General features: G+C 37.9%; 1 protein-coding gene across 1 annotated transcript in view; it reads left to right on the top strand.

Annotated features, from left to right (window-relative positions):
* The window catches only part of TNFRSF19 (TNF receptor superfamily member 19), a 56,629-nt gene that overhangs the window by 6,995 nt on the left and 23,470 nt on the right, over positions 1 to 26,164 (top strand). The window contains exons 2-5 of the mRNA XM_042839235.1: positions 4,247 to 4,327; positions 5,027 to 5,137; positions 16,006 to 16,184; positions 18,156 to 18,241. Of these exons, the coding sequence (XP_042695169.1) occupies positions 4,262 to 4,327; positions 5,027 to 5,137; positions 16,006 to 16,184; positions 18,156 to 18,241 (442 nt within the window). The 5' untranslated portion in view covers positions 4,247 to 4,261. The remainder of the gene's footprint in view (positions 1 to 4,246; positions 4,328 to 5,026; positions 5,138 to 16,005; positions 16,185 to 18,155; positions 18,242 to 26,164) is intronic.

Here is a 26,164-nt window from a genome sequence, read left to right as displayed (position 1 = left end):
ATTTATTCAGTAGAATATTTAATGTGATGAACAGCATTTTTATTTTTTTCCTTCTCCACGTGGGTCATCTCATAGCAGCTGGAGCAAATGAAGTCAGACAAGACGTTGTTTACTTTACAAAGGGGAAGAGTGCAAGACTTGTGGGCAGGGTGTAAAGAGAAGGTGCTCTAGAGGCATGAGACAGAATAACAATGTGTAGCTTTGTAGTGGAAGTTCTTGTCCCTGGCTTGTTCCCTTTGTCTCTATCATTACAGCAGCGTAAGTACTTTCCCTTCTCTTGTTTCTTGCCCGTGGGGCACTGACTCTGCTAAAGCCATCCTTGTCATTTTATTGCATGAAGTTGACAGCTGCAGGTGGGAAGCAGGGTGGTTAGAAGGGAGCAGAGATCCTATTCATCGCATGCCAGAGACCTCTGTTGGCAAGATTGCATGATTATATTTTCAGTCCTCTTTCTTATCCAGAACTAAATAGAGCATTCTTTGTCAGTGTTATGGAAAGCATGAAAAGTGGCGGTCAAATGTGAATGTCAAATCAGTTAAGGTAGTTGGTAGATCTAGGTAATTTAAGCAAATTCAAAGTTGGGACTCTTCACCCATTACAAAGGTTCCCTTACAAGGCAGAGGGTAGTGACTTCAGTTTCCATGCCTATATGCGTAAGAAACCTGCTGGTAGGCTACAATGTAATCTTGCTGCCTTGAGTCTTGAGGTGATGTGTCTTTCATGGTCTTTTTTCATGTTTTTTTGTTTTTGTTTTTTTTTTTTGCTTTTTTTCGTAGAGGAGGAGGAAATGTTCTTTGGTAAGTAGGCTTTGAGTAGATCGCTACTCCATTTCATTTGCTTGAGCAGTAATGTAGACGTACGTTTTGGAAGATGGTGCATTGTAGGATCCTGGGAGGCTGAAGTTCTTGTTTCCGTGATTCGTTTATTGCATGTTATTAACTTCTGGTTTGATATTGCCCTCATTATACAAATGCATAGTAGCCCCTGCACAGACTTGTAACTATACAACCTCTTAATGGGGGTTCAATGTATTGACTTCAATATGTTGATTGTGAGTATCTTAGAGGCAAAACATTCTCGTTGCTATTTAGTTGAATACAAATGAATAGCTTTTGTCCAACTTACATCAGTGTACTGACAATTGGTATTAGGAGAGAACAAATTTACCCATTGGCAAACTGCATCTGCTTTTCAGTTGTGGCTTATAACAAAAATGAAGGCAGAAACAGGAAACAAGCAGCTGGCAGAGTTATGTCTCCTTGGGGACTTGCTTTCAATACAATGATTTATTAATGTGTCTTAACCATTTGTATTATTTTTTTATTGAAGTGTTACCATGAAAAGTAACTTTTTCCATATCCTTAACTGAGAGTTTTCTTTATATATACAGGCTTGTTTGTTTTTCATATGTCATAGCCAATATATTGTCCTTCTGGGTGGTTTGGTTTTTTTGTGTGTGTTATTTCTTATCAGCACTTCCATGATATAATACCACTGGCATACATACATATCTACTGAAATGATTTGAATGTGTTTCAGAGCTACTAAACCTAGTGAAGTTTAAGGCCCTGAGTTCTGTAACCGTATTTGAAAGATTTGATTGCATATTTTCTGAAAGATATCTTGTATCACAGACTGAATGCTGTGGGATTGCACTCTGTATGTGATCAGTCAACAAATTTGAAGCACGCTAAGCTTTGTAGATGAGTTGAAGTCCGTGAGAGTTTGAAGCCAGTTCTTAAATGCTTGATTTTTGGAAGTTTCTTCTGGGTTTTGGAGCTCTTGATGATTGAAGGTGTTGGATTTGACAAGTGTTATAAAGGCAGTAGATTTTTCTTTTCAATGGAAAATATTTCAGAGCTGCAATAAAATTTCCACACCTAAATCAACAAAATATGTTTTAGTACAGTGTGCTTCTCCATATGCATTCTATGTTTTAAATCTTTGAGATAAATGCTATAATAAGATTATTTATAACTGGTATGACAACTTCAGAAGCTATCACACAGAAATGATTAAATATCAGTGTGACCAACTTGTCACTTCTTAATAGAAGGTGGTACAGGATAACATTTGTTTTATAATCCAACTCTGGAACAGAATATTACAAACATAAAAATGCATCGTTTGGCTTGGGGGAGGAGTGCTGGAAAGCTGCCTGGTGGAAAGGGACCTTGGCTGGATGGTCAGCTGAATATGAGCCAGCAGTGTGCCCAGGTGGCCAAGAAGGCCAATGGCATCCTGGCTTGGATCAGGAATGGTGTGGTGAGCAGGACTAGGGAAGTCATCCTGCCCCTGTACTCAGCACTGGTGAGGCCTCACCTCGAGTGCTGTGTTCAGTTTTGGGCACCTCAGTACAGAAAGGACATGGAGGTGCTGGAGCAGGTCCAAAGGAGGGCAACAAGGATTGTGAAGGGCTTGGAGAATATGCCTTACAAGGAGAGGCTGAAGGAACTGTGAACTGTTTTATCCTTCAGACTTGAAGAAGCAACCTCTAGAGCATGCTGTACCTACTTGTAGTTCTGTTACTTGGTTGTCTTTTTACCCATGTTGACATGCATGTAATCTGATAAATGTTATTGACGCATAGACTGGTACCATTGCTAGGAGAGGAAGAACAGTAAGAATGGAATCTCGGCTTTTCTGTGGAGTGCCTGACTACACCTCTCTGCCTGCTCTGTCCTTCCTGGGCAGACTTTAATTATTATTATTTTTTTAAATAAATAATTATTCATATATAAATAATTTCAAAATAAAATTTTGAACCTTAAAATACATCAACAGTGCCATTGATGTACGCTTCCTTCTTATTCATTAGAATTTGTTAACTAGGCTTTTCATGCTGGGAAACGTGAAACCGAGTGTTGTAACACTTGATGTAGCACTTTTATAATACTTGATTTGTTCTCATTATGATTGTTGCATTTTCTTATGTGTGTTATGCTTGTCATAGTTCCATATCATAAAACACTTCAAAGCTTTCTTAATCTTTTTCTTTATTCTTTTCTTATGCTTGGGTTCCATCCTTTCATTTGCCAACATCTTCTACTCCTAAATGATAAATTTTTATAATCTTACATATTAAAAACATAATTAAACACTGCTCCTTAAGTTTTGAAGTAGACCTGTAATACTTAAGCATTATTTTTCACATACTCTAGGCGAAACGTAATCTATTACTATCATATATGCAAGCTAGGGTCACATTCAAATATAATAGTACATGGGCTAAATTTACTTACTATTCTCTTCTTGTTGCTGTACAGCACGGATTTCTGCACGAAATGCTATGCTAGTTCTAGTCTAGTGACCAAAAAAACCTGGAAATGAACATAAACTCAAATAAAAGTGAAGTGAGAAGAAACTTTCTATTGGCCACGTACGACTTGTGAATGATTGTAGGCACATGGCGTAGACTAATGGTTTGTTGGTCTAATAATCCAGGAAACCTAACCCACATTTCTGTGGCAGTTTCAGATTGTTTCCCTTTATTTATTTATTTAATCATTTGCTCATTAGAGCTTCTTAAATTAATTAAGCAAAGCTTTATAGGCTTCCTTTTCCTGAGGTAGGTAGGATATGATTTGGTTATGCTGTTTGAAATGCCTTGCATAACAGTCTTTGCCTACCTGATCTTAAATGATCATTAACACATTTTAAGAAGTTAATTTCTGTTGGTGAGGAGTAGAAACAAAGCCTATGTTTGGCTCCACTTCATTGCAGAGCCCATTTTGCTCCACGTTACACCATGTGATCAGCTGTGTGAAGGAACATGTGTGTGATCAGCTGCATCCTGACTGATAAGTGGCATGTTTGGAGAAAATTATTTTCGGTTGACTCCATGCTAAGCTGGTGTCTGGCAAGCAAGCAAGATATGTTAGGGGTCAACATCAGATGTTAGGAGGCCCTGGGTCTGCAGATGTTGAAGTTCTCTGATCTGGACCGGTAGCAGTCTCTGAATTTTAAGAATCAAGGCTACAGAAACTTCATGCATCTTCTTAAAAAAGACAACATTTTATTACAGAAACGTCATAATTCTGTTAACTAATTTTATTGTGTGCTTATTTATTAACACTGAAGATATATTTGTATGTGTTTGTGTTAGGTTACTTAGCTTCCTTGAATATCAGAAGCATTTTAACACAATGTATAGATAGCTAAGCTAGAAGATGTATGCTTGATCTAAATTTAAACAACAAACAGTGAAATACTATTTTTTTTTTCTTTTTTTTTGTGGGGAGTGAAGATTTAGTTGTAAGAAATGGAACCTAAAGGATTTCAAGGAGAAGACAAATTGAAGATGCTTATAATCTTACTAGCATATTTGGTAAGTATGTAAGCCAGCTTTATTCCAAGATGAATGTTGAAATAAATGATTATGTCAGACACAGGAGTGGTGTCTTCTGCGTGCAACCACTAAGTCTGGAAGACTCAAACCTGTTTAAATAACTATAAAATATTTTTTTCAATTTTAATGTGAGCTTGGTCATCTACTTTGTGTCATTTCTTGGTACTGCTATTTCAATGTCAATCTCTTAGTACAGTATGCTGTGTGGGTGTATAGTTCAGGAGTTTGAAGTGTCCATTTTATCCATATAATATTAGCATGGCATGCAATTACATTCATTTGTAGGCATACCTGAACTGACGTGCAGAGCCAAGCTCTGAAACTAAGGGTAATTAATGCTTCATTGCTATCAGAACAGTTTTGACCTTTCTGAAAGGACTAATACACAAAGTAAGAATTTGGAAGCAATTGTGTAGAGCAATTCTTGTGATAGAAGTCTGTAGACATTGAATTTGAAGTTCTGTTGAGAGCACTCATGTTTGATAATGTTTCTGGCTAGGATTCAGTTAACTATACTGAGCCTTTTCATGGCTGATGGTAGTGCTTATGGTATTCCTCATAGTGCAGACAATCATTTTTAAAGATAAAAATGTGATTTCTCTTAGAGCTTATATAAATTACATATCAGAAATAAAGTTAATCTTTTTTCTTTCTTTTTTTTTTTTTTTTTTTTCATAGCTAGGTAGGGTAATTTGTGAGACTGGAGACTGCAGAGAGCAAGAATTTAGAGACCATACTGGGAACTGTATTCTCTGCAAACAGTGTGGACCAGGAATGGAACTCTCAAAGGTAAGCATACCAGGCTTTCTTGAATTTGTTCCAATAAATGCATCTTCATGTGTCTAATGTAATAGATGTATCTATGATATGAGGTTTTTTTCTGATGTTTTGACTTCTGAAACATCTTTTGGTTTTTCAAGTAACGTGTTGTGATGCTCGTGATGTGAAATCTTCTGCAAAGAAAATGATAATAAAGTAATAAAACAATAGATTTTTTTCTAGATTTTATAGAGATAATTCCACCTAGATAATCTTTATGTATCTTCCTTACAATGACTTGTCGGAACAGAATAGTTTATAATAACAAATAAAAGCCTAACTACATAAATACTAAATAGGATTCAAGTGAGATCTGCGATGGTTTTCTAGACCAGCTGGGTGATAGGTCAGCAGTGTTTTCACTAGCTCTATGGTTGCAGCAGGTAGGTGGGTTGGGCAGCTGGTTTCAAATAAGGCAAAGTGCCTTTATTTTACACCTTATTAATGCCATAAATCAAGTCTGTATCATCTGTGTAAAATAACAAAGAAGACTGAGGCTGGAAAAATATATGTAATATGTAGAAAGCATGTAAAAATTTCTTGTTATTACTGTAAGTAAAACAAAAAGGAAGATTATTATGGTGATTTTGATTTTAATTATTTTTTCTTTTAAAACACAACTGCATCTCTTCCAAAAGAAAATCCATGTGGAAGTTTTGAAGTTGGCATTTTTTTTTTAGGAGTTCAGCAGTGGATCAATGGAAATGCATGATGATGTAGTTTACAGACTGGGATTCAATGCATCTATGGATTTTGCTCAAGTTTTTTCCAAGCTAATATTTAAGTATTAATGCAAGTGATGAGGGGGATTTTAATTGTTTTCAGTGCAGAGAAAGGACATGTTGTGAATGATTAAGGATAGCTAATGATGATGCAGTTGAAACGAGAAATGGGAGAGATCGGAACCAAACTAATCATGAGTCTTGGAGGGATTTGAACTTACACTGTGAAGTATAAGCAGACTTCTCAGCCTCATGTGTGACACTTGCACCAGTGTCCAGTAACTATCTTGCCAGTTAGTGTGAAACTGTGAGTGTAAAAAGGATGATAAAAGTAGAATTTAGGGTGTTATTTAAGAGCTGTGAAATTTAATTCTCAGAGTAACTTTTGTAAGCAACTACGTTACGTAGATGTGAAGGTTTTTTAACTTGAAACTTTACTAAATCTATTTTTAAACAACAGGAAAAAAAAGCGTTCAGCTTGTTTTCTTTGTTTCTTCCAATGTTCAACTCTGAAAGCATTCACAAGTAACATTTTGCAGTTCAAGGGTGAAGAGATTTACTTGAAGAAATTCTAATGCTTATTAATCAGCAAAAGGTGACTGCCTTACAAAGCACTGAAATGTCCTCACCATCCCTCCACACCTTGTTGCTAGCATTCAATTAAGTATTTACTTTAGTACTTCAGTAAGGATTGCTTTCTATGTTACCCAGCTTTAGAATCATAGCAACAGAATCACAGAATGGCCTGAGTTGAAAAGGACCACAATGATCATCTAGTTCCAACCCCCTGCTATGTGCAGGGTCACCAACCAGCAGACCAGGCTGCCCAGAGCCACATCCAGCCTGGCCTTGAATGCCTGCAGGGGTGGGGCATCCACAGCCTCCTTGGGCAACCTGTTCCAGTTAGCTAGAGTTTGTCTTATTAGTACATGAGCGGTATTATTTAATTGAAGGTGACTAATCGTATAAATATGATTTTTTGGGATGTTTGCTAGATTATTTATTTATTTGACTGGACTTAAGCTTGAGGTATGAAAGAATGGGGAAGAAGGGGGGTAAAATGGAGATGCATTCATGATTATGACACTGTAACAGCAGTCCAAGTGAAGCAGTCGTTGTAGTTCTAGCATACATTGCTGTGTCATGCTTACCTGTCAAGTTAAAAATGGCTGTGGAAACTCATACCTTCACTAATTACTTATGCTTTAGCATTTATTTATTAAATTGAAAGTAAACTAAAATAGGTAGGTTACAGTTTGCAGTAGTATGTGCTATTTGTGTTATATTTTTAACTTTTTCTTCAGTCTGACAGTTCTCATTCTTAATACTAATTTCTCTAAAAATATGAATGCTTAATTGGATTTCAGTGTTCAGGCAATTACTTTCCCCAGACATTAATAGGCTCCCACATACCGTTTTAGATCCCACCGCATCAGAACTGAAATTACTGAGTAGATTTTGCTCAAACCTGAATGTGAGTGAAAACATAACTTCCCTTAGAAACAGATGTACAACTTCCTGTGAATCTTGGTGGAGGATAGAATGCTGTGATTGTTACTGAAATGTAGTTGAAAAGTAGCCTTACTGAACTACAAGTTGAATGAACTAAGTATTTGAAGTCAAAGGTCAGAATACAATGGGAAACTGGATTTAATGCTATACTTGAAGTAATTTGCAGCACATGACAGAGGCAGTGTTTACTTATTTAGTAATTATGCTGTACTTTAATAAGTTTCTAGGTAATTATCAGAAATGTTTGCTATTCTCCTTTCCAATATTGGCTGCTCCTCATTGCACTCTACAACTTCCTGAAGGGAGGTCGTGGTGCAAAAGGGTCTGGCCTCTTCTCCCAGGCAAATAGTAGGACCCGAGGAAACGGCAAGAAGTTGTACCAGAGGAGGTTTAGGTTGGATATTAGGAGAAACTTTTTCTCTCAAAGGGTGGTCAGGCACTGGAATGGCTGCCCAGGGAGGTGGTGGAGTCGCCGTCCCTGGCAGTGTTCAAGAGGCGCCTGGATGAGGAGCTACGAGAGATGGTTTAGTGCTTGTGGCACTGATAGGAATTGGAGGGTGGTTGGACTGGATGATCTTGCAGGTCCTTTCCAACCTTGTGATTCTGTGAAAAGTACCACAAATAAAACTAGATACACTGTTGTGTGAGCATGACTATAAAACTAAATATATAGTAAAATACAATGGTATCCATGTGCTTTTTTTTTTTTCTGTTTTGTTTTTAAAAAATAGTTTAAGGAATTGACTGTCAGGTTCCAAGTGAATCCTGTGCCTTGTTAAATACCATGCTGCTGAATTGACAGCAACCATCTTATTGCTTAAGTACACACATGCATGTATTTTCATACTTTGCTTCTGTAAAACTGAGTACATGATGTTACAGAAGTCAATACTAATTTACTGTTACTTACTCATGGTGACTATCAAAAAAAAAATTCTTATTGTGGATTTGCAAAACTCAATGAAGTCAGCAGGCCGTATTTGTCCCTGTGCTTAGGGGAAACCATGGTGACAATTGAAGATCAGACTTGCAAATCTTATGAGATGCCATTTGCAAAGGTGATTTAATGAATGAGAAATGGTTAAAGCTTAATCAAGTTAGGACTGGTATGAGTCCAGCATGTTCCTAGTATCTTGCCACAGATACTTGAGTGTATCACAGACATGCATCAAAAGTATAGATAGGTGTGCAGGGCAAAATTCCCCTTGCATCTGTATGTATGTATGTGTGTGTATGCATATATATATGTGTAGGTATATATACGGGATTGTTATTACAGCTATTAGGGTTCTTTTTGTTGTTGCTACACTATTAAGCATTTCCTAATACCTTCCTAAATTGAGAAATACTGTCACCTTTTTTTATTTTACACATAGGCCTGTAGGGCAGAAATCAACCTCCCTAGGGTAATGTGAGAAGTGTTTGGTTGAACAGTGTTTAATTTAGTTGCAAACTTGTACTTGATCCGTTGGATTAACATCCCTGTTTGAAATAGATAGGCAACTTCAGGCATGCTTCATGTGTGAAACAAATTTGTAAAACAAAACAGCACACACACAAACACTAAACCCAGTTTATTTCATGTAACTGTTTCTGGATCTGAACTTTTAAATGACATGGAGCTGCATGAGCGGAAGGTCTGGCTGGGGCTTAGGAAAAGGTTTTTCATCAGAGAATGACTGGGTACTGAAATAAGCTGAAATAAGCTTGAGCTGAACGGAGCTCAAGAAGCATTTGGGCAACACTCTCAGACACAGGATTCAAATGTTGGATCATCCTATGTGGGGTGAGGAGCTGAACCCAGAGATTCTTGTGGGTCCCTTTCAACCCAGGGTGTTCTATGATTCTGAGTCATGCTGCAGCTATTCTTTTCTGCTTTTATTATTTTGTTTTAATGAGATTCTCTTTTTCGGAAATGTTTGTTAAAGTAATTATTTCTTTAAAAAAAAAAAAAAAAAAAAATAGTACCCTTCAAGATTTTTTTTTTTTTCTTGCTCCCTGCTAACCATTAGAACTGCTGTAACAGCAGCTCTTTGAATGCTTCATTGGCACAGGATGCCCAGAAAAGCTGTGGATTCCCCCATCCCTGGAGGTGTTCAAGGCCAGGTTGGATAGGGCCCTGAGCAACCTGATGCAGTGGGAGGTAACCCTACCCATGGTGGGGGAGTTTGAAACTGGGTGGGCTGGAAGTTCTTTTCCAGCCCAAATTATTCTATAGTGCTGTGATAATCTTACAACTGGAATCCATTGTTCACTTTTGTTCATTGTATTTTTATAGAGCACTTATAACATGTTACAGTAATAAGTAAGCCACAATTGTTTTTCTACCAATTATTTCAGGCTAACATGGAAAGGAATGAAATCATCAGCTCTTATTTTCCTTCTCTTTGTTTACTAGCATTTGCCTATTAAAAAAAAAAAAAAAAAAAAACAACCTGTGTTCTTAACTTTAATAATTACCTCTAGGGACAAAATTTTGTGAAGGCTTAGAACTACTGAAACGTCTTACTTTGATGTGTTTCCTGAGTGCCTTTTCAAGACTGCTTTCTTCTGGGGAGGGAGACAAAAATTATCTTGATTCAGAAAAGGAACTGTTTGCTTCCTACACTACTTCAGTTCTCATTTGTATAGTGAAAAATAAAGCATCATCGAGTTAAGCAACTAGTTTAGTATCTTTCATTCTTTAAGTGAACTCAAATTGACATAGCCTTTTTTTATCCTATCATACCAGTACAGATAAACCTTACACACAACTCAAATTCAAGTAAATCTCATTTAGCATAGGAAAAATAAATGGAGATAGTTTGGTTTACACTGAGACAATCATTTCTTGAAAATGTGCCCATTCAGAAGTGAGAAGCTTAATTCTTTCCAGTCTTCACACCATAATTTGCTTACACATTTCCCACAACTCTCTGTAGCTCCAATGCATTTATTTTCTTTTTTTACCTCTACATGAAAAGTAATCCATATTTCAGCTCTGTAAAGCTTGTTTCACAATTCAGAATTTTAACTGTGAATCTAGAAGTCAGCCAGAGGGACCTGGACAGGCTGGAGAAGTGGGCTCATGTGAACCTAATGAGGTTCAATAAGGCCAAGTGCAAAGGGTTGCACTTGGGCTGGGGCAATCCCAGATATTTGTACAAACTGGGGGAAGAACTCCTTGGGAGCAGCCCTATGGAGAAGGAATTTGGGGACCCTGGTGGAGAAGAAGCTGGATGTGAGCAAGCAGTGTGTGCTTGCAGCCTGGAAGGCCAACTGTGTTTTGGACTGCCCTAAAAAAGAGTGGCCAGCAGGAGAGGGAGGTGGTTGTCCCCCTCTACTCAGCTCTTGTGAGGCCCCATGTGCAGCACTGCGTCCAGGCCTGGACCCCCAGTGCAGGAAGGACGTGGAGCTCTTGGAGCGGGTTCAGAGAAGGACACTGAGATGATCAGAGTGCTGGAGCACCTCTCCTGTGAGGAAAGGTTGAGGGAACTGGGCTTGTTTAGCTTGGAGAAGAGAGGGTCCGGGGAGACCTTATTTTTGTGGCCTTCCAGCACCTGAAGGGAGCTTATAAACAGGAGAGGGAGAGCTGTTTATGAGAATGGGTATTGACAGGACAAGGGGGAATAGTTTTAAACTGAGACAGGAGAGGTTCAGGTTAGATATTAGAAGGAAGTTTTTCACACAGAGTGTGGTGATGCAGTGGAACAGGTTGCCCAAGGAGATTGTGGATGCCCCATCCCTGGAGGCATTCAAGGCCAGGCTGGATGTGGCTCTGGGCAGCCTGGTCTGGTGGTTGGTGACCTTGCACATAGCAGCGGGTGTGAAACCAGATGATTATTGTGATCCTTTTCTAGTCAGGTCATTCTATGATTCAATGACTTTTTCAACAGGTCACACCTGAGGTTGTAGTTCAGAAACATTGAGCTGACAATAGTGTTTATTTCTTGTAGTGCACGGCCCGAGCGTACAGTTGTGCCAGGGCAGTAAATCTTTAGGATGCACCGGAAAACAGATTGCTGAACTGATCACAGTCTGTCTCATGATGAGATCTACAGTTTAGCCTCATGCTCCGTTGTATCAGTGGTTAAGGGCAGCGTACTACAAGGAAGAAAAAGCACAGATGAAAGGGAGAGAATGCTTTAAGCCATTTATGTCACCAAATACATGATGATAAATGCCATCGCTAGCAGACTGTTGACTTTGTGGGCAGAGGCACCTTGAGTGCTGCTGATATAGGGCTATTCTTTGCATCATAGGTTACTTCCTTGTGCTAGGTATCTGATGAAGGAAAGAGGGGCTTGCATCATAACTCAGAACAGGAATTATGAATTAATCAGAAAGGTGCTGTTTACATCTGCTTGTGAATTTGTCCTTACAAAGAAAATGAGGTGGTATTGCATCTGATGTTATCCTGGTGAAGTTACTGAGGGCAACTGTTGCTGTGTTCAGCTGTGACAGCATAACTTTTTAAAGCTAGAGGGCTGCTTCTGAAGAAGACTGCCATACTTCAATGCAGTAGAGGCTAACGTGTTCCAGCTCAGTCTCTTGGATGCTGGAGCAGATGCATGTAGGCATGTCAAATCTTACTCACCAAACGTGAAACTTTTCTGACACTAACTTTGCCACATGAGCTAAATCTCACATTTGCAGTGCACTGTTGCATCCTGTCCTGCTCCATGACTTCTGTTGGCATCTGATTACTCAACTGTAGATGAGGCAGATCCCAACCATGATGTAATGCTACAACCTGTTATGTGACCTGATTTTTTTATGTCTGAGTAACTGACTTTTTTTTTTTTTTTTTTTTTTTTTGAGTATATCCAAGTGTTCAATTAGTCATGATGGACCAAGTGGATCTTCTTAGTGTTGTACAATATAAGGACTTATTTAGGTTGAGGATAATCAATAGAACTAAAGGAAAAAAACTGTAAAAAGTACTGTCAGATCATGATTTTCGTGATGCCTGAAAGAATTTTTAAATGGAATTTGAAGTTATTTTAGTTGAAAGACTCTACTTTGCTGTTCATTTACTTGCTGTGCTGCACTCAACTTCTAGGGAAGAACCACACCACTTAATTCCATTACCCTTCATAGTCTGCTGCAATTTTGGCTTTTCTGTCTGAGTCAGTATATGGGTAGTATATACTGAAAGAAAAGGTTTAAAACTGCTAATACAATATTTTTAAGTGCCTGTTTTGTATGTATTTAATATGTTTTGGCTTCAAACTAAGTTATGGATTTGTTGTCCTGTCTTGCTACGGATGCTTTGGTGGCATCTGAACAAAGTTTTTCTGGGGATCAATGTATTCAAGATGATGAGATGCCAAGTGCTGTGACAGTGAAGGTTTTGTAATTATCCATAAAACAGAAGTGTATTTGAATTATGAGGATATTTTCAATGAATTTTAATACAGTTTTCTAAATTAATATTTCTCTTTTTTTAGCTTGTACTGTGTATTATTTAAGAGAAATTTTTCATTCCTGTTAACTATTACCATTGATGGCAATGCTGTAAGGGGAAACGAAAAGAAAAAAATGGGCAGTGTTCTTCACAGCCTGCTTTGCAAAATGAGACAAATACAGTGTGTGTTTACCTGCTTTTTTTTTTTTATATGATAACAGAAATAATAGTTTGAAATCCAACTAATGGATGTTATAAGCTTTTCCTCTTTCCTGCAGTCCTGAGGTGAACTACCACAGGAAATGAGCACTTATTTCTGAGCATGGGTGAGAGAGTAGAAGGGATGAGGGGAGCTGAGGACTATATGGCTGAGTTCTCATCAGCCGTACAACTTGCAGCTTTGTAAATACAGCACTCAGAAAACTGATGCACCTCAGTTTTGCACGTGTACCGATAGAAGATGAAAAGTCAGTTGTTTGTCTCTTTGTGGGGCTGATAAATCATAAAATCCAAATATTCAAAAGGTTTGAATCCATCACCTAAATAATATCCTTCAGTTTAAGGAATGCAATTAATTATGAGTACAGATTTCTTTGAAGTTCTGCCTGGATTACAAGCTTAAATATTTATTTGCACCTGCCAGGCAGTTAACTACCTCAAATATTATGCGAACATGAAAAGCACATACATAAACTTGTAGTTGTTATGGATCACATCTGCAGAATTCCTGGCAAAGACTCAGAAGTCGTCTTTGAAAAGACTGGAGATGCTAAAATCCCTTGGGCAGAAGATTTCTTTGTATTGCATCTGCTATTTTTACTGCTTAATGGTAAACCACTCCAGGTTAAAAAAGATCACTAGGATTTGTCCATATATCTAACTACAGCAAAGCAGATCTGTAAGATCTAGAAACATCTTACCAAAACCTGAATACTTTGGGTTAATGAGTTAAAAGTATTTAACTTCATTTCCTGGTGTTTGCTTGTTTTTAACTGGAAACTTCAAAGGTAGTCTGAAAAGGAAAACTTACAATCAAGCTAATCTAGGTTTTACATTTGAAAATTTTTAGGACTTGGGAGTGACTGTTTTGAAGTGATTTATCAAAGGATCCAAACGTATAGAGTTTGTCTGAGCTATATTGTATATTAAGTAACACTGCTATTTGGGTGATCTAAACAGAAAGAATATAGAGTAGAAGGAATGTGGTAAAGAAAACGTTTATTTGGAGTTAGGAAAAGCAAAATGTTGTAACAGAAGTTAGTCTGGTTCTGGTCCTCTGTGGTAATTGCACCTTTGTATGAAATCTTGCAATTGCGTAAATGAAATTGAATACACTGAGACATTTTCAGACAACATACTGATGATTATAGCAGTTCTGTTTTGTTTTGACATTGATTCCTAGCAGAAGCCAATAGACCAAGAATTAAGTGGTAGAAAAACATTCTGTGGCTGAAATCAGTTAAAAAACAAAAGAAGTATTTGTATCTGCATTTGCATACTACCATTATTATGGGCAATATGTTGGAGGAGGAGCATGCTGTACGTTATATGAAACTAATATGTTTTCTTTGGTATTCACTGGTTGTCTGTTCCTTAATATGAAAAATAATAGCAAATAATTGCATTTCTAAAAAAAAAAAAGAAGAAAAAGTTAAAACTTATTTCTAAGTTATCCCCTCTGTGTACTCTTTAGTTCATGGATCTAGAGATGGAGGAAAGATATTTCATATCCATTTGTAGTTACTTTCTTAGAAGTGTTCATTTTGTGTGTACTTGACTGCTTATTCTCCAGATGGCAGTATTTTTAATATAAAGAAAATTAGAAAATTCTTAGAGCGTCCAGTAAAATGCATCCTTAGAGGTTATTTCTTTCTGATACTTTACCATATCATCGCAAATCTAAGGCACTAAAAGCATATATTAGCTAAGTCCATCACAGATCAAGTTTCATGAATGTTCTCAAAATAAAGGCGTGGAGAATCCTGTGTGCATTTGTGAGGCTCAAAGCCATTTACAGCAGCAGGCTTGCTTAGATGACTGTCTGGGAAAAGTGATTTGCATGCATGGAACACAGAGTTTTGTGGAGTAAAGTGGTGGAAACCTTACCTGAGGTTGCTCCAGTTGAAGAACTCTTGAAGTTTTCCTGTTGGGAATTTGCTCTATACTTCCATTAAGACTGCACACTGGAGAAAGAGATCCTCATGCTGTCTTTCCCATCTATTTCTGTCCCCATAAGTCCTTTCCAACAATTTGTTGCATCCTTTTTGCTTTAGTGTTATGCCACTAATGCATTTAGTCAAGTTACTGCACCAATTAATAGTAATTAAAGCAACAACTCCTAGTGACTTGATATAGCTCTTAAAAAAAAAAAAAAAAAAAAAAGAGACAGAAAAATGAAATAGATTGATAGTTCTATATAATTAGTTTGTAGAACTCAATCCCCAAAGTATTATGGATAGTTTGGTAAATTGTTTCTCTTTGTTGCCAATCAGTTGTATTATGTGTCTTTTTCCAAATGAATGGAGAGAATCTCTTGAAATGGGTGAATCACCAGCCATAACAGTATTCCCTATATAGTCAAATATTATGCATCCCTCTGATTCCCAGAGCTATTAATTTTATCTGACGGGCTAAGTACTGTTAGAACTGGAGTGGGTTGAGTTTCTGAAATTCTTAATGGCTAAGCAACGTTTTGTGTGTAGCCAGTGGTCATTAACCAGCTCTGTTTTATTTGGTAACAGAATTTCTAAGCCTTTGAAGATCAGTACACTCTATTCAGCAATTAACTTTGTTCACCTTAACTATGAACCTTAATATCAAAGTGCTTCTCTGCTGTATTTGTAACTGAGTAAGTGCCTTTATACTTCACTAGTCCCAGTTCCTGCACTTTCACATGACTGACCTAATTAAAAAACAGACAGCTCAATAATTCTACCATAAGCTAGTAATAATGAAACTGTGGGAGTCCTTGAAGCCCTTTATCATTTAAATACACAGTGGTTTCTGGAATAAAGTGGTTGACTAAGTATTACTTATAGAAGTAAGGGAGATTATTAGCAGTGGAAGACACATTTGAACTTGCTGAATGGATTCCTTTTGTCTCTGGAAAGACTACTCTCAGTAATAATTATACCAGGTCTTCATTTTATCCCAGCATTCTCTTCTTGTTCATGCTTTCAGTGACTGAATAGCTTACTGTTGCTTGTTAATCCCTACAGGAATGCGGCTTTGGATATGGGGAGGATGCACAGTGCATGACTTGCAGGCCAAACAGATTCAAGGAAGACTGGGGCTTTCAGAAGTGCAAGCCTTGTCTGGATTGTGCACTAGTTAACCGTTTTCAGAAGGCCAACTGTTCTGCCACCAGCAATGCACTATGTGGAGACTGTTTACCAGGGTAAGGCCATTTCTGAAGATGAGACTTGAACAAATGCAAAGCTTATTTGCATTAACATTGATTGATGATATTTTCCAGATGAACGATTGGGTAGATCCTTTACATAACTATGAAGGACATGTGTTCTAATCTTGGCTTTGCCAATAACTTTTTATATCATGCAAGCAACTAATTTCAGAATTTCTGTCTTAATTTTCAACTGTCAAAATAGTCTGATAAACACCTACTTGATTTATTAGAGAACTGTCTGTGCGATGCCTGAGTGAAATACAAATGTTGTTACTTGCGAGTTCCTTCATTGTTTCAAAATATTTACTTTGTTATAACATTGATATTTACCTTCTTGAAGGACTGAACACATTATTTTTGTCTTTTTTCTCCTTTCCTTGGGTCAATGTGTAAAAGTTCTCATACATGTATGTTTTCAGGACTAGAGTAGTGATTTTGGTTCACGCTCCTGAATTTCTCTTACTTTTTTGGTAAATTCATAGAGTATGATCCTGACTGAAAAATCACAAGTGTATCTAAGGGAAATATTCTGGGGCAAATTATAAGTGTGGAGACTTAATCAAATAGCTATGGTATAAGTCAGGAGCTGTGCTTTGTTTGTTTGATCTTTGTTGCTAATCTTCTCCTTTTATAGAACTTAGTTGCAAGGTCTCTAAAAGATTTTTCTTTTCTTTGTGGCCAAGTTCCACTATTATCAATATTTGCTGTGAATTTGTTAAAAGATATTTCATGCCTTTTTGAACTATCAGTTGGTAGTTTAACTGGTAGGTGTAAGTTATGAGAACTGATTTGTAATTGTAGCAGGTTTTATAATTTCAGGATATGTATTTCAGATATATAGATGTAGATACACATTGCAATTTAATTTTTATGTTTACGTATTTTCAAAGCAGCTAACAATTACCTGAATGCTGTTGAAGCTCCTTGTATTATTCCTCTCAAGACAGAAGTGAGGCCTTTTCATTTAAAAAGCAATTAATAAAGCTTTGGTAACTAGTATTAGTTTAAGTCACAGTTCTAGATTAAATATTACTGACAATGGCATCTGAAAAGTCCTAAAGCCAAATGACTGGTTACATTCTTATTGCATGTTATTACATATGTACTGTAGGACTTATTTTGCTGTGAAACAGTAGACAATTTTCTTGTGTAAATAATATAAGCTGTATTTTTGTAAGATGGAAAAGGAAGGAAAAAAGAAGCCTGAGTAAAACATGATTTAGGAGTGAACCTTACTTGAGCTTGCTTGTAAGTATTCTGCTCTAGATCCATGTGTTTGGGTACATGTTGAGATGGCAGCTGTTAACACAATGTGCTTTTGCTGACAGTAAGGTTGGAAACATGAGTAGAGGAATCACTGAGTTTCTAGTCTGGACTGTGTGAGGAGTAGAGCTATAGAACGTGACACCACTTATATACCCTACCCATCACTTAGATGTGGCCTAAGAAAATGGATGTACATATAATCTACAGCTGGTCAAACTGAAGTTTTAGCTATTATCTCTCATAAAATATGATGGTATCTGTTTTGCACTGGTTTCCAAAGCATCATTTTCTATTTTTCAGCTTCAAAATGATTCAGTAGCTGTGTCAGCTACAAGCAGATTTCATTCCGAGTGAATGAATTGGTACCTCCAGTCCTGGAGCCTATAAATCTGTTTCTATTCATGTTGTTAGTGTGAAAGTTCTTGAGCAATTGCAAAGCTGTTTGTTTTAGCTGATATAGTTTTCATATTTTAAAGGAATATTTATGTTAGTAGTTAAACAAAAGTAAAGTTAGTACTTTTTTCTTAATGTGCCTCAACAGAAAACATTTTGCTAGGTTAATACTATGGTTGAAAAAAAGCCAGACCTACTTGATTAGGAAGGTATTTTAGATAAGTCCTTTTTACGAGAGCATGACATCATTCAAATGTCTCTGAGAAAGATTTTGTCACTACGAATTATTCTTCTGTTTTCTAGTTTTTATAGGAAGACCAAGCTTGGAGGCTTTCAAGACATGGAGTGTGTTCCCTGTGGTGATCCTCCTCCTCCCTATGAGCCCCACTGTAAGTGTTCCTCCCCTCCTTTTGGGGTAAAATTAACATTTTGCTTTAGAATGTTTAAGCTGAAAGCCTGGCAAAAAAATGTTGATGATGTAGCGAAGAATTCTTTGCATGATTATTCTTATACTTATTTTTCTTTTTTTTGTTAGTAAATTGTTTTGTGAATACTTTTGGACAGGCCCAGCACTGTTATTACAAAGCTATATGACCAAACACTGGAGGATAAACAATCCTCTGTCCTACTACATGGTTGATTCCAGTTCTAATTAGTGAATAAAAGTTTGTGATATGCAGAAAGGATTATTTGATGATATCTTTAAAATAAGTTCTAAGGTTATAGCAAGGGAGAATGGTGTACATAAATTGGTAGTGTTATATGCATTAAGAAGGAAACAGGTATGCAGTTTCTCTCTTCATTTTTGGCTATTGAGAGGATATGAATCTTTTTGAAATGAGAGAGTCACCTCATTTTGTAACAGCAGCTTTTTAATACTTTTTTCTAAGATAATTGATGGTCTATATCCCACTGAGCTCTTAATTCAATAAAAGGAGTGGATTTTTCTCATAGCATTTATTATTGTATGCTTTATAATATGAAAAATAAAACTACTTCAGCAAAATGTTGTGGAAAACGTTGGGTTTACTTGTGTCACTTTCTGTAAATGTTATGTTTTGGGAGCTTTCCCCTTTTCCAAACAGAAGCAATTCTTTATAGAAAGCATGAGTTGTCAAGTTTCTGAAATGCACCATGTTGCACATGTTTAAATACAAAGCAACTACTACAATCTTAATAAACTGAAATCCTACCATGAAGTGAAATTACAGTATTTCACTTTGGTTCTCAGAGACTTTAATTCAGTTCTCTGAAATAAGATATCTCGGTTTAAGGAAGTGTGTCTTCTGTCCTCAAAGCAGCCTATGAAGTTATGTCTAAAGTGGTCAGAATGAATTTAAACCTGTTTATGAGAATTTTACTGAACATCACAGGGGGGAAATATCTGTTTTAAGCCTAAATAGAAAATGTGTTTCTACAAGAAAGTATAAATAACAACGTGTGAAAGTCAGTTTTTGAAACCTAATGCTGAAAATGCTTGCAGTTTATTTCACTCATTAATACATTTTGATAGCTTAAAAATTTGAGTTTGCATTAATTGAAGTTAAATGGAGACAAACGACTAGGTATATGGGGCAGGTTCTCAATTATAGCAGGCTAAGTTCTAATTCTCTACTTTTCTTATCTTTTCTTTCCACTATGAAACAGAAAGACAAATATTAGTGCAGCAAACTCTTATATTGCAGATGAAAAGGAAAAGTTTAAATGTCTTGTTTCAATGAATTAATTGTCCACTGAGGTGTGTGGTGAATTTTTTATTTGCTTAAGAATGTTACCAAAAGGACACAAAGGCTCACAGCCCCCTGCCTGGACTAAAGGTTCCTGTTTAAGCTGAGACATGGATGAAGTCCTTTCAGCACTACTAGCTGTTGATTATTACCCAGTTAGCTATAAATCTAAATGCTTGCTTTTATCTTCTTTCTTTCTGTAGACATTTTTAAACAGATCTGGTTTAAATATTTACTCAGGAAAAAATGAGTTTGTGAATTGCTAAAGGTGATGTTGAAAGGATTCTATAATGAACAAGTAAAGAGAGTATTAGAGGCCAGGAGAACTGCTATCACCTTTGTTTAAACTTAAAAGGGGAGACAATAACTTGTGTGTCTTAGGATGCCAGAAATTTAAATGCACCATTATGTAGTTATATTCTGCTTAGTTCAGGTAAATAAACTGAAAATACCAATACTATGTATAGGGGAAGCATTTAAACATTAGAAATGAAAGCATGTTTTTTAAATGACTGCTTGTGTTCACTTTCTAAACTGAAGTTGTCGCTTTCAGCTGTAGATACTAATTTTCCACTGAATGACAGGTAAGAAATAATATGAACTAGGAACTAGTCAATCCCAGTCAATCACAGGTATAATTTCTGAAATGTAAGATAGCATAGCTTGTCCCAAACTGGACTGCTCAGCAAAGAGTGATGCCCAGGTTTGATGATGGATTATTTTTTTTCTCAGCAACAATTCAGGCTTGTAGAATTCTCCCTTCTGACTGTCTAGACCGGTGTTGTGCTGCATCAATGACTACTCTGAAACTGTTCACGAAACTATTCAGTTAGCTAGACTGTGGATCCCTCCATGGTGTTAGAAACAACTACTTTATTAAGGTTATTTTTTAATCTGATGAGTTTGTTAATACCAAAGCATTTGTGCTGGCACAACTGAAGGAAGGATGTTCAAAAAACTGGGGTAAGAAGCAGAAGATTTCTCAAAGATCTCACTGCTTTCTTTGAGCAAGTACTGTGTTTTATGCGAGGCTGTATTAGCAAATAAGCAAAAAATGTAACAAACCATACTCTGTTGTCTTTTGGCCACATGATGGTGGCAGATAAAATAATTGTATTGCTTCAATTTTGATCAGCTTGGCTATGTCAGCTATTCCTACAAGTGTATCATTCAATTCAAAATACAGAACTGCATCTGAATATCACCTGACTTCTCTAGCCTCTGAATAAGGCTTCTATTGAGTAGAAGAACCTGTAAACATTTTTTAAACTGTTTGCAAAATCTGGTTCCTACTGCTTTTATGCTACTGTTCCTTTCTGGACCAATCTACAATCAGTGATTGTACTCCTACTCTGTGCAAATACATTATAGAATTTGTTTGTACAAACAAACTGGAATAACTCATAAGATGAAGTTAAAATTCAGACACTAAGAGTGATTTATAGCAAAGCCAGCATCACATTAGCACCCCTTATACTCTAATGTTAAAACAACAACAACAAAGCATAGTATGTTCTACCCAAGTCAGATTGACGTCATGATTTCGTCTGCTTTCTTCTTCATGGCATAAAACAAGCAGCATTGGGAAGATTAGAGAGCAGGGATACTATTCCATGTAGCTTGGGAAACTAGTCTCTACGTATTACAGGAAGTAAATGCATCATTTGCATCAATGAGGCAGTAATGTTTTGTTGAATAAATCACAGCAGAGAAATATGTACAGTTTGATGGTAACATCATGTGCATTTGAAACAACCTGACAAACAGACGTAAATGTGTTTATATCATGAGCTACATTTTATGTTCATTTCAATGACAGCTTATTTAAATATAACAGCAATTTCATAGTATTGTATAATGGCTTATGTTGGAAGGCATCTTAAAGATCATCTGTAAGCACAGCTCCAAAAGTACTGCCCCCTTATGCTCACTGATTTCAGAGGCGGATGTTGGTGGTATGGCAGTAGAGGCAGAACCTTCCCACCAGTATTTCTTTACATGTTGCTGCTGTGTGACAGATGGCAGCAGAAGGGGCAGTCTGACAGGATGGTGTCTGATATGGAAGTGCGTATGAAGCAAAGGTGTGGAATTTAATTCCTCCAGGTGGAATAAATTGCACCCATGGACATACATTGATGCTTGCAGAGTATTTACGGAGATCAAACAGTGAATGTGAGCACAGTGAGGTGGTGGGTGGTGCTTTTCAGCTGTAGTGACAGTGATGTGAAAGCCACTTTCCATAGGGCCATGCAGATTTTTATGAGCAAGGCATGCAGGCTCATCTTCGTTGCTGGCAAAAATGCATAGCTAATGGTGGTGACCCTGTTGAAAAAAGTGTTTTGTGGCTCCGAATTTGCTCTGTCAAATAGTGTTATTTTGCTATTTGTATCTGTTGTAGTTTCCATGAAAATAAATAGTGGCCTCGTAGCAGTTTACACAGCTACAACTGTCCTTCTGTGGGCAGGTTTACAACCACAATATCAAGCTGCCCAGAGCCCCATCCAACCTGGCCTTGAGTGCCTCCGGGGATGAGGTGTCTCTGGGTAAGGATTTCTTCCTAACATCTCACCTAAATTTCTCCTCTTTTAGTTTAAAGCCGTACCCCCTTGTCCTATCACTATCTAACCCATGTAAAAAGTCAGTCTCCCTCCTACTTATAGGCTCTCCTCAAGTACTTCAGGCTTCAATAAGGTCTCCTCTTTTTTTATGAAAAATGCTCCAGCACTCTGTGTTTGTGGCTCTTTCTTGACCCACTCCAACAGATCTGCATCTTTCTTATGCTGGAGGTCTCAGACCTGGATGCAGATGAAGCCTTGCAAAGATGGAGCAGAAGGGGACAGTCACCTCCCACACCCCCTTCACTGAGGCAAAGAACATGTTGATCACCTCAGCCTTCCCCATGTCTGTTGAAGCCAGTTCTCCCTTCTTATTTCAGAGGGGATACACTCTTTTGGCCGTCTCTTTTCCCAGGCCACTCATCCCTGTTTCCACTGCCTGTATTTTCCTTCTTATCGCTCAGTTTGACCAGAAGGTCCTTGTTCAGTCATACTGGTTTTCTGCCTCCTCTACTTTTCTTTTCTGCCTCCTCTCTTTTCTTATGCTAGGGAATGGAGAGCCCTTGTTCTATCAGAAAGGCATCCTTAAATTGCTGCCAGCTCTTTTCCATTCCTGTGTCCCTATGGACAGTTTCTCAGGGGTGCTCATCCAGTAATTCCTTAAATAGCCAGAAGTTCAGTGTCCTGAAGTTCAGGGTCCTTACTCTTCTGTTGCCAGGCCTACGTTCCTCAAGGTTGTGTACTTAACCAGGCCATAGTCATTACAGCCCAGACTGCCTCCAGTCTTCTCTAATGATCTCCCTGTGATGGTTTCTTTAATGATCCCTGTCTGGATGGTTGAAATCTCCTATCAGGGGATAAGAGATAGATAAGAGCCTGTGAGTGTGACCTCTTGTAGCTGAAGCAAGATTTTGTTAAGAGGTTCCCATTGATCAGGTGGCTGTAATAGACCCCAACTACTAGATGTGCTTTATTGATCTGGTGCCTGATTTTAATCCACAAGGTCTCAACCTGAGGCTGTTTCTCAGAGGCAGCCCTTTGCAATCTATCTACTTCATCATATAGAGGGCAACTTCCCAGCCCCTCTTGCCCTGCCTTATCTCTTTTAAAAAGCTTCTAGACCTTGATTGTTGTATTCCAGTTGTATGATTCATCCCACTTGGTTTCTCTGATAACAATTAGGTCACTGTTTTCTAATAGCACCACAGTTTCCATCTCCTGCTTATTTTTCATGCTGCATGCACCTCAGCTGGGCTATTGGCCATGTTGTCTTCCTTAAGGAGTCTTCCCAAATTCCTCTGGGACAAATCTGAGGTTTTCCCCTGATGTTTCCTAAAGTGACAGTGTTTGCTGGCTCTTCTCAGTCACTCAGAAATACATCCCCTTCCCTCATCAAACCTTGTTTAAAGCTCTGGTGATAAGCCCATCCAGCTTGCTGCCCAGAACATTCCTGCCCCTTATGGTCAGTTGATCTGATGTCAGCATATCTGGTCTCTCAAAGGTACATCTGAGAGCATAATATCCAAAACACTGAGCATGACAGCATCCACACAACCATTCACTCAGTTGATCAATTCTCCTCCTCCTGCCTAGTTCTCAGTCTCCAGATGGGAGGAACAAGAGGGTTACTACCTGTGCTCCAGATCTCTTCCACATCTTCCCAAAATTCTACACTTGAAAACAACCAATTTTTACTTAGATAAGGAATAAAAGTAAAGATTATGGCTTGTTGAGACAAAATGCATGTAACAGATTATAATGAAAACATCATTTTCTTTCATTGTGTCCATTCCTTATCCACTTCAATATTTTATTTTACAGACTATTTGTCACTTTCACTAAGGTTACAAAGCTCCCTACTCTGTTTTGTTCTGCAAAGTTTTTTCTTACTTTACTTCTGTATGTTTGCAGTTTATTCTTCCTGAGAATTAATTGTAAGTGTCCTAACCTACCACTGAATCCTTTAAATCTGAAAGGTACATTGTTTCAGTTATGAAACATGCTGTTTAAGGGCTAAAATCTGATAGTATTTCCTTCTTCCTGGTGGTAAATGCAGCTGATAAAGGAAAAATAAGATTTGCTATAATCTACTAGTTTGGATTTGTAAACTTCCATATGAATTAATGGTTCTGTGTCAGAGTGGAGGCTGATCACAAGCAGCATCCCTCAGGGGTCGGTCTTCGGACCGGTGCTCTTCAACATCTTCATCAAGGACATAGACAATGGCATCAAGTGCACCCTCAGCAAGTTTGTGGATGCCACCAAGCTGAGCAGTGCAGTCGATACATTGGAAGGAAGGGAAGCCATTCAGAGGGATCTGGACAGGCTGGAGAAGTGGGCTCATGTGAACCTAATGAGGTTTAACAAGGCCAAGTACAAAGGGTTGCACTTGGGCTGGGGCAATCCCAGATATTTGTACAAACTGGGGGAAGAACTCCTTGAGTGCAGCCCTGCAGAGAAGGAGTGGGGGATCCTGGTGCACAAGAAGCTCGATGTGAGCAAGCAGTGTGTGCTTGCAGCCTGGAAGGCCAACTGTGTTTTGGACTGCCCTAAAAAAGAGTGGCCAGCAGGAGAGGGAGGTGATTGTCCCCCTCTACTCAGCTCTTGTGAGGCCCCATCTGCAGCACTGCGTCCAGGCCTGGAGCCTCCAGTGCAGGAAGGACGTGGAGCTCTTGGAGCGGGTTCAGAGGAGGGCACTGAGATGATCAGAGTGCTGGAGCACCCCTCCTATGAAGAAAGGTTGAGGGAACTGGGCTTGTTTAGCTTGGAGAAGAGAAGGCTCTGGGGAGACCTTATTTTTGTGGCCTTCCAGTACTTGAAGGGAGCTTATAAACAGGAGAGGGAGCAGCTGTTTATGAGAATGGGTATTGATAGGACAAGGGGGAATGGTTTTAAACTGAGACAGGAGAGGTTCAGTTTAGATATCAGGAGGAAGTTTTTCACACAGAGTGTGGTGATGCAGTGGAACAGGTTGCCCAAGGAGATTGTGGATGCCCCATCCCTGGAGGCATTCAAGGCCATGCTGGATGTGGCTCTGGGCAGCCTGGTCTGGTAGTTGGCGACCCTGCCCAAGTCAGAGGGGGTGTGAAACCAGATGATTATTGTGGTCCTTTTCAACCCAGGCCATTCTATGATTCTATGATTCTATGATTCTATGATTCTATGATTCTATGATTCTATGATTCTATGATTCTATGATTCTATGAATGTAATAGGTATTTGGGATGTACAAGGACTGTACTTCAATGCGGAGTAGCTTATGACAGAAAATGAAAAGTTAGAAATTACAGTCTGCAGGATGGTGATAGTATACTTGATAAAAAGTAATAGAGGTGGCTAGAAGTTTGCTGGCTATCTATGTGTATTAATTCTTCTACTACATGTGTGTCCATCTTATTTCAGTATTTTTTTGATTTGGTATTACACCATAGCATCTCATAATCTGTTCATCTGTGTTGGACACTGTGACAGAAAGCAGCTGGAACACTGCATAAACCTTTTACAAATGAACTGACAGCTAATTTAAGTAAAGGTAATAGCATCACTAGCTTATAAACATCAGTACTGTTTTATTACAAAGCCATTAGCTTTCCATTATCTTATAATTCAGTTGTACACTTAAAAAGAAAAAAAGTAATAAGTCTTTTTGATATTTTCCATATGTGACCTGATGGCAGAGCAACTTATCTTTAGCAAGTCTGAAAGAAATTTTACTAGGTGTTTCAGAAAGATGAGAATTGCTATTCATGTCTTGTAAAATTTTATCACAATGTTTCTTTCACTCATCATCGATCAAAACGAGTTAACCTAGAATGCCTAAATACTTCCATCTTCTTGGCATTGATAATTGCAGAGGTTCTGACCCACTGGGGAAAGATTCACACACATCTTAGCCAAACAGCTCTTTTTCCTATTTTGAAATCAGTTTGCCTCCTGGGTTTTCCTCCTGAAACAAAAAGTTACGAACAAAGAGGAGGCAGATTCTTCCTTTCTCTAGTAAAAGAGGCATTACTGCTAAAATCAGTTATAA

This window comes from Centrocercus urophasianus, unplaced genomic scaffold (assembly GCF_019232065.1).
Source record: "Centrocercus urophasianus isolate 14NV4802_14NV808 unplaced genomic scaffold, USGS_Curo_1.0 seq_9, whole genome shotgun sequence".
Lineage (NCBI taxonomy): Eukaryota > Metazoa > Chordata > Aves > Galliformes > Phasianidae > Centrocercus > Centrocercus urophasianus.
Note: the sequence above shows the minus strand (reverse complement) of the source record. Positions and strands in the feature narration are given on the sequence as shown.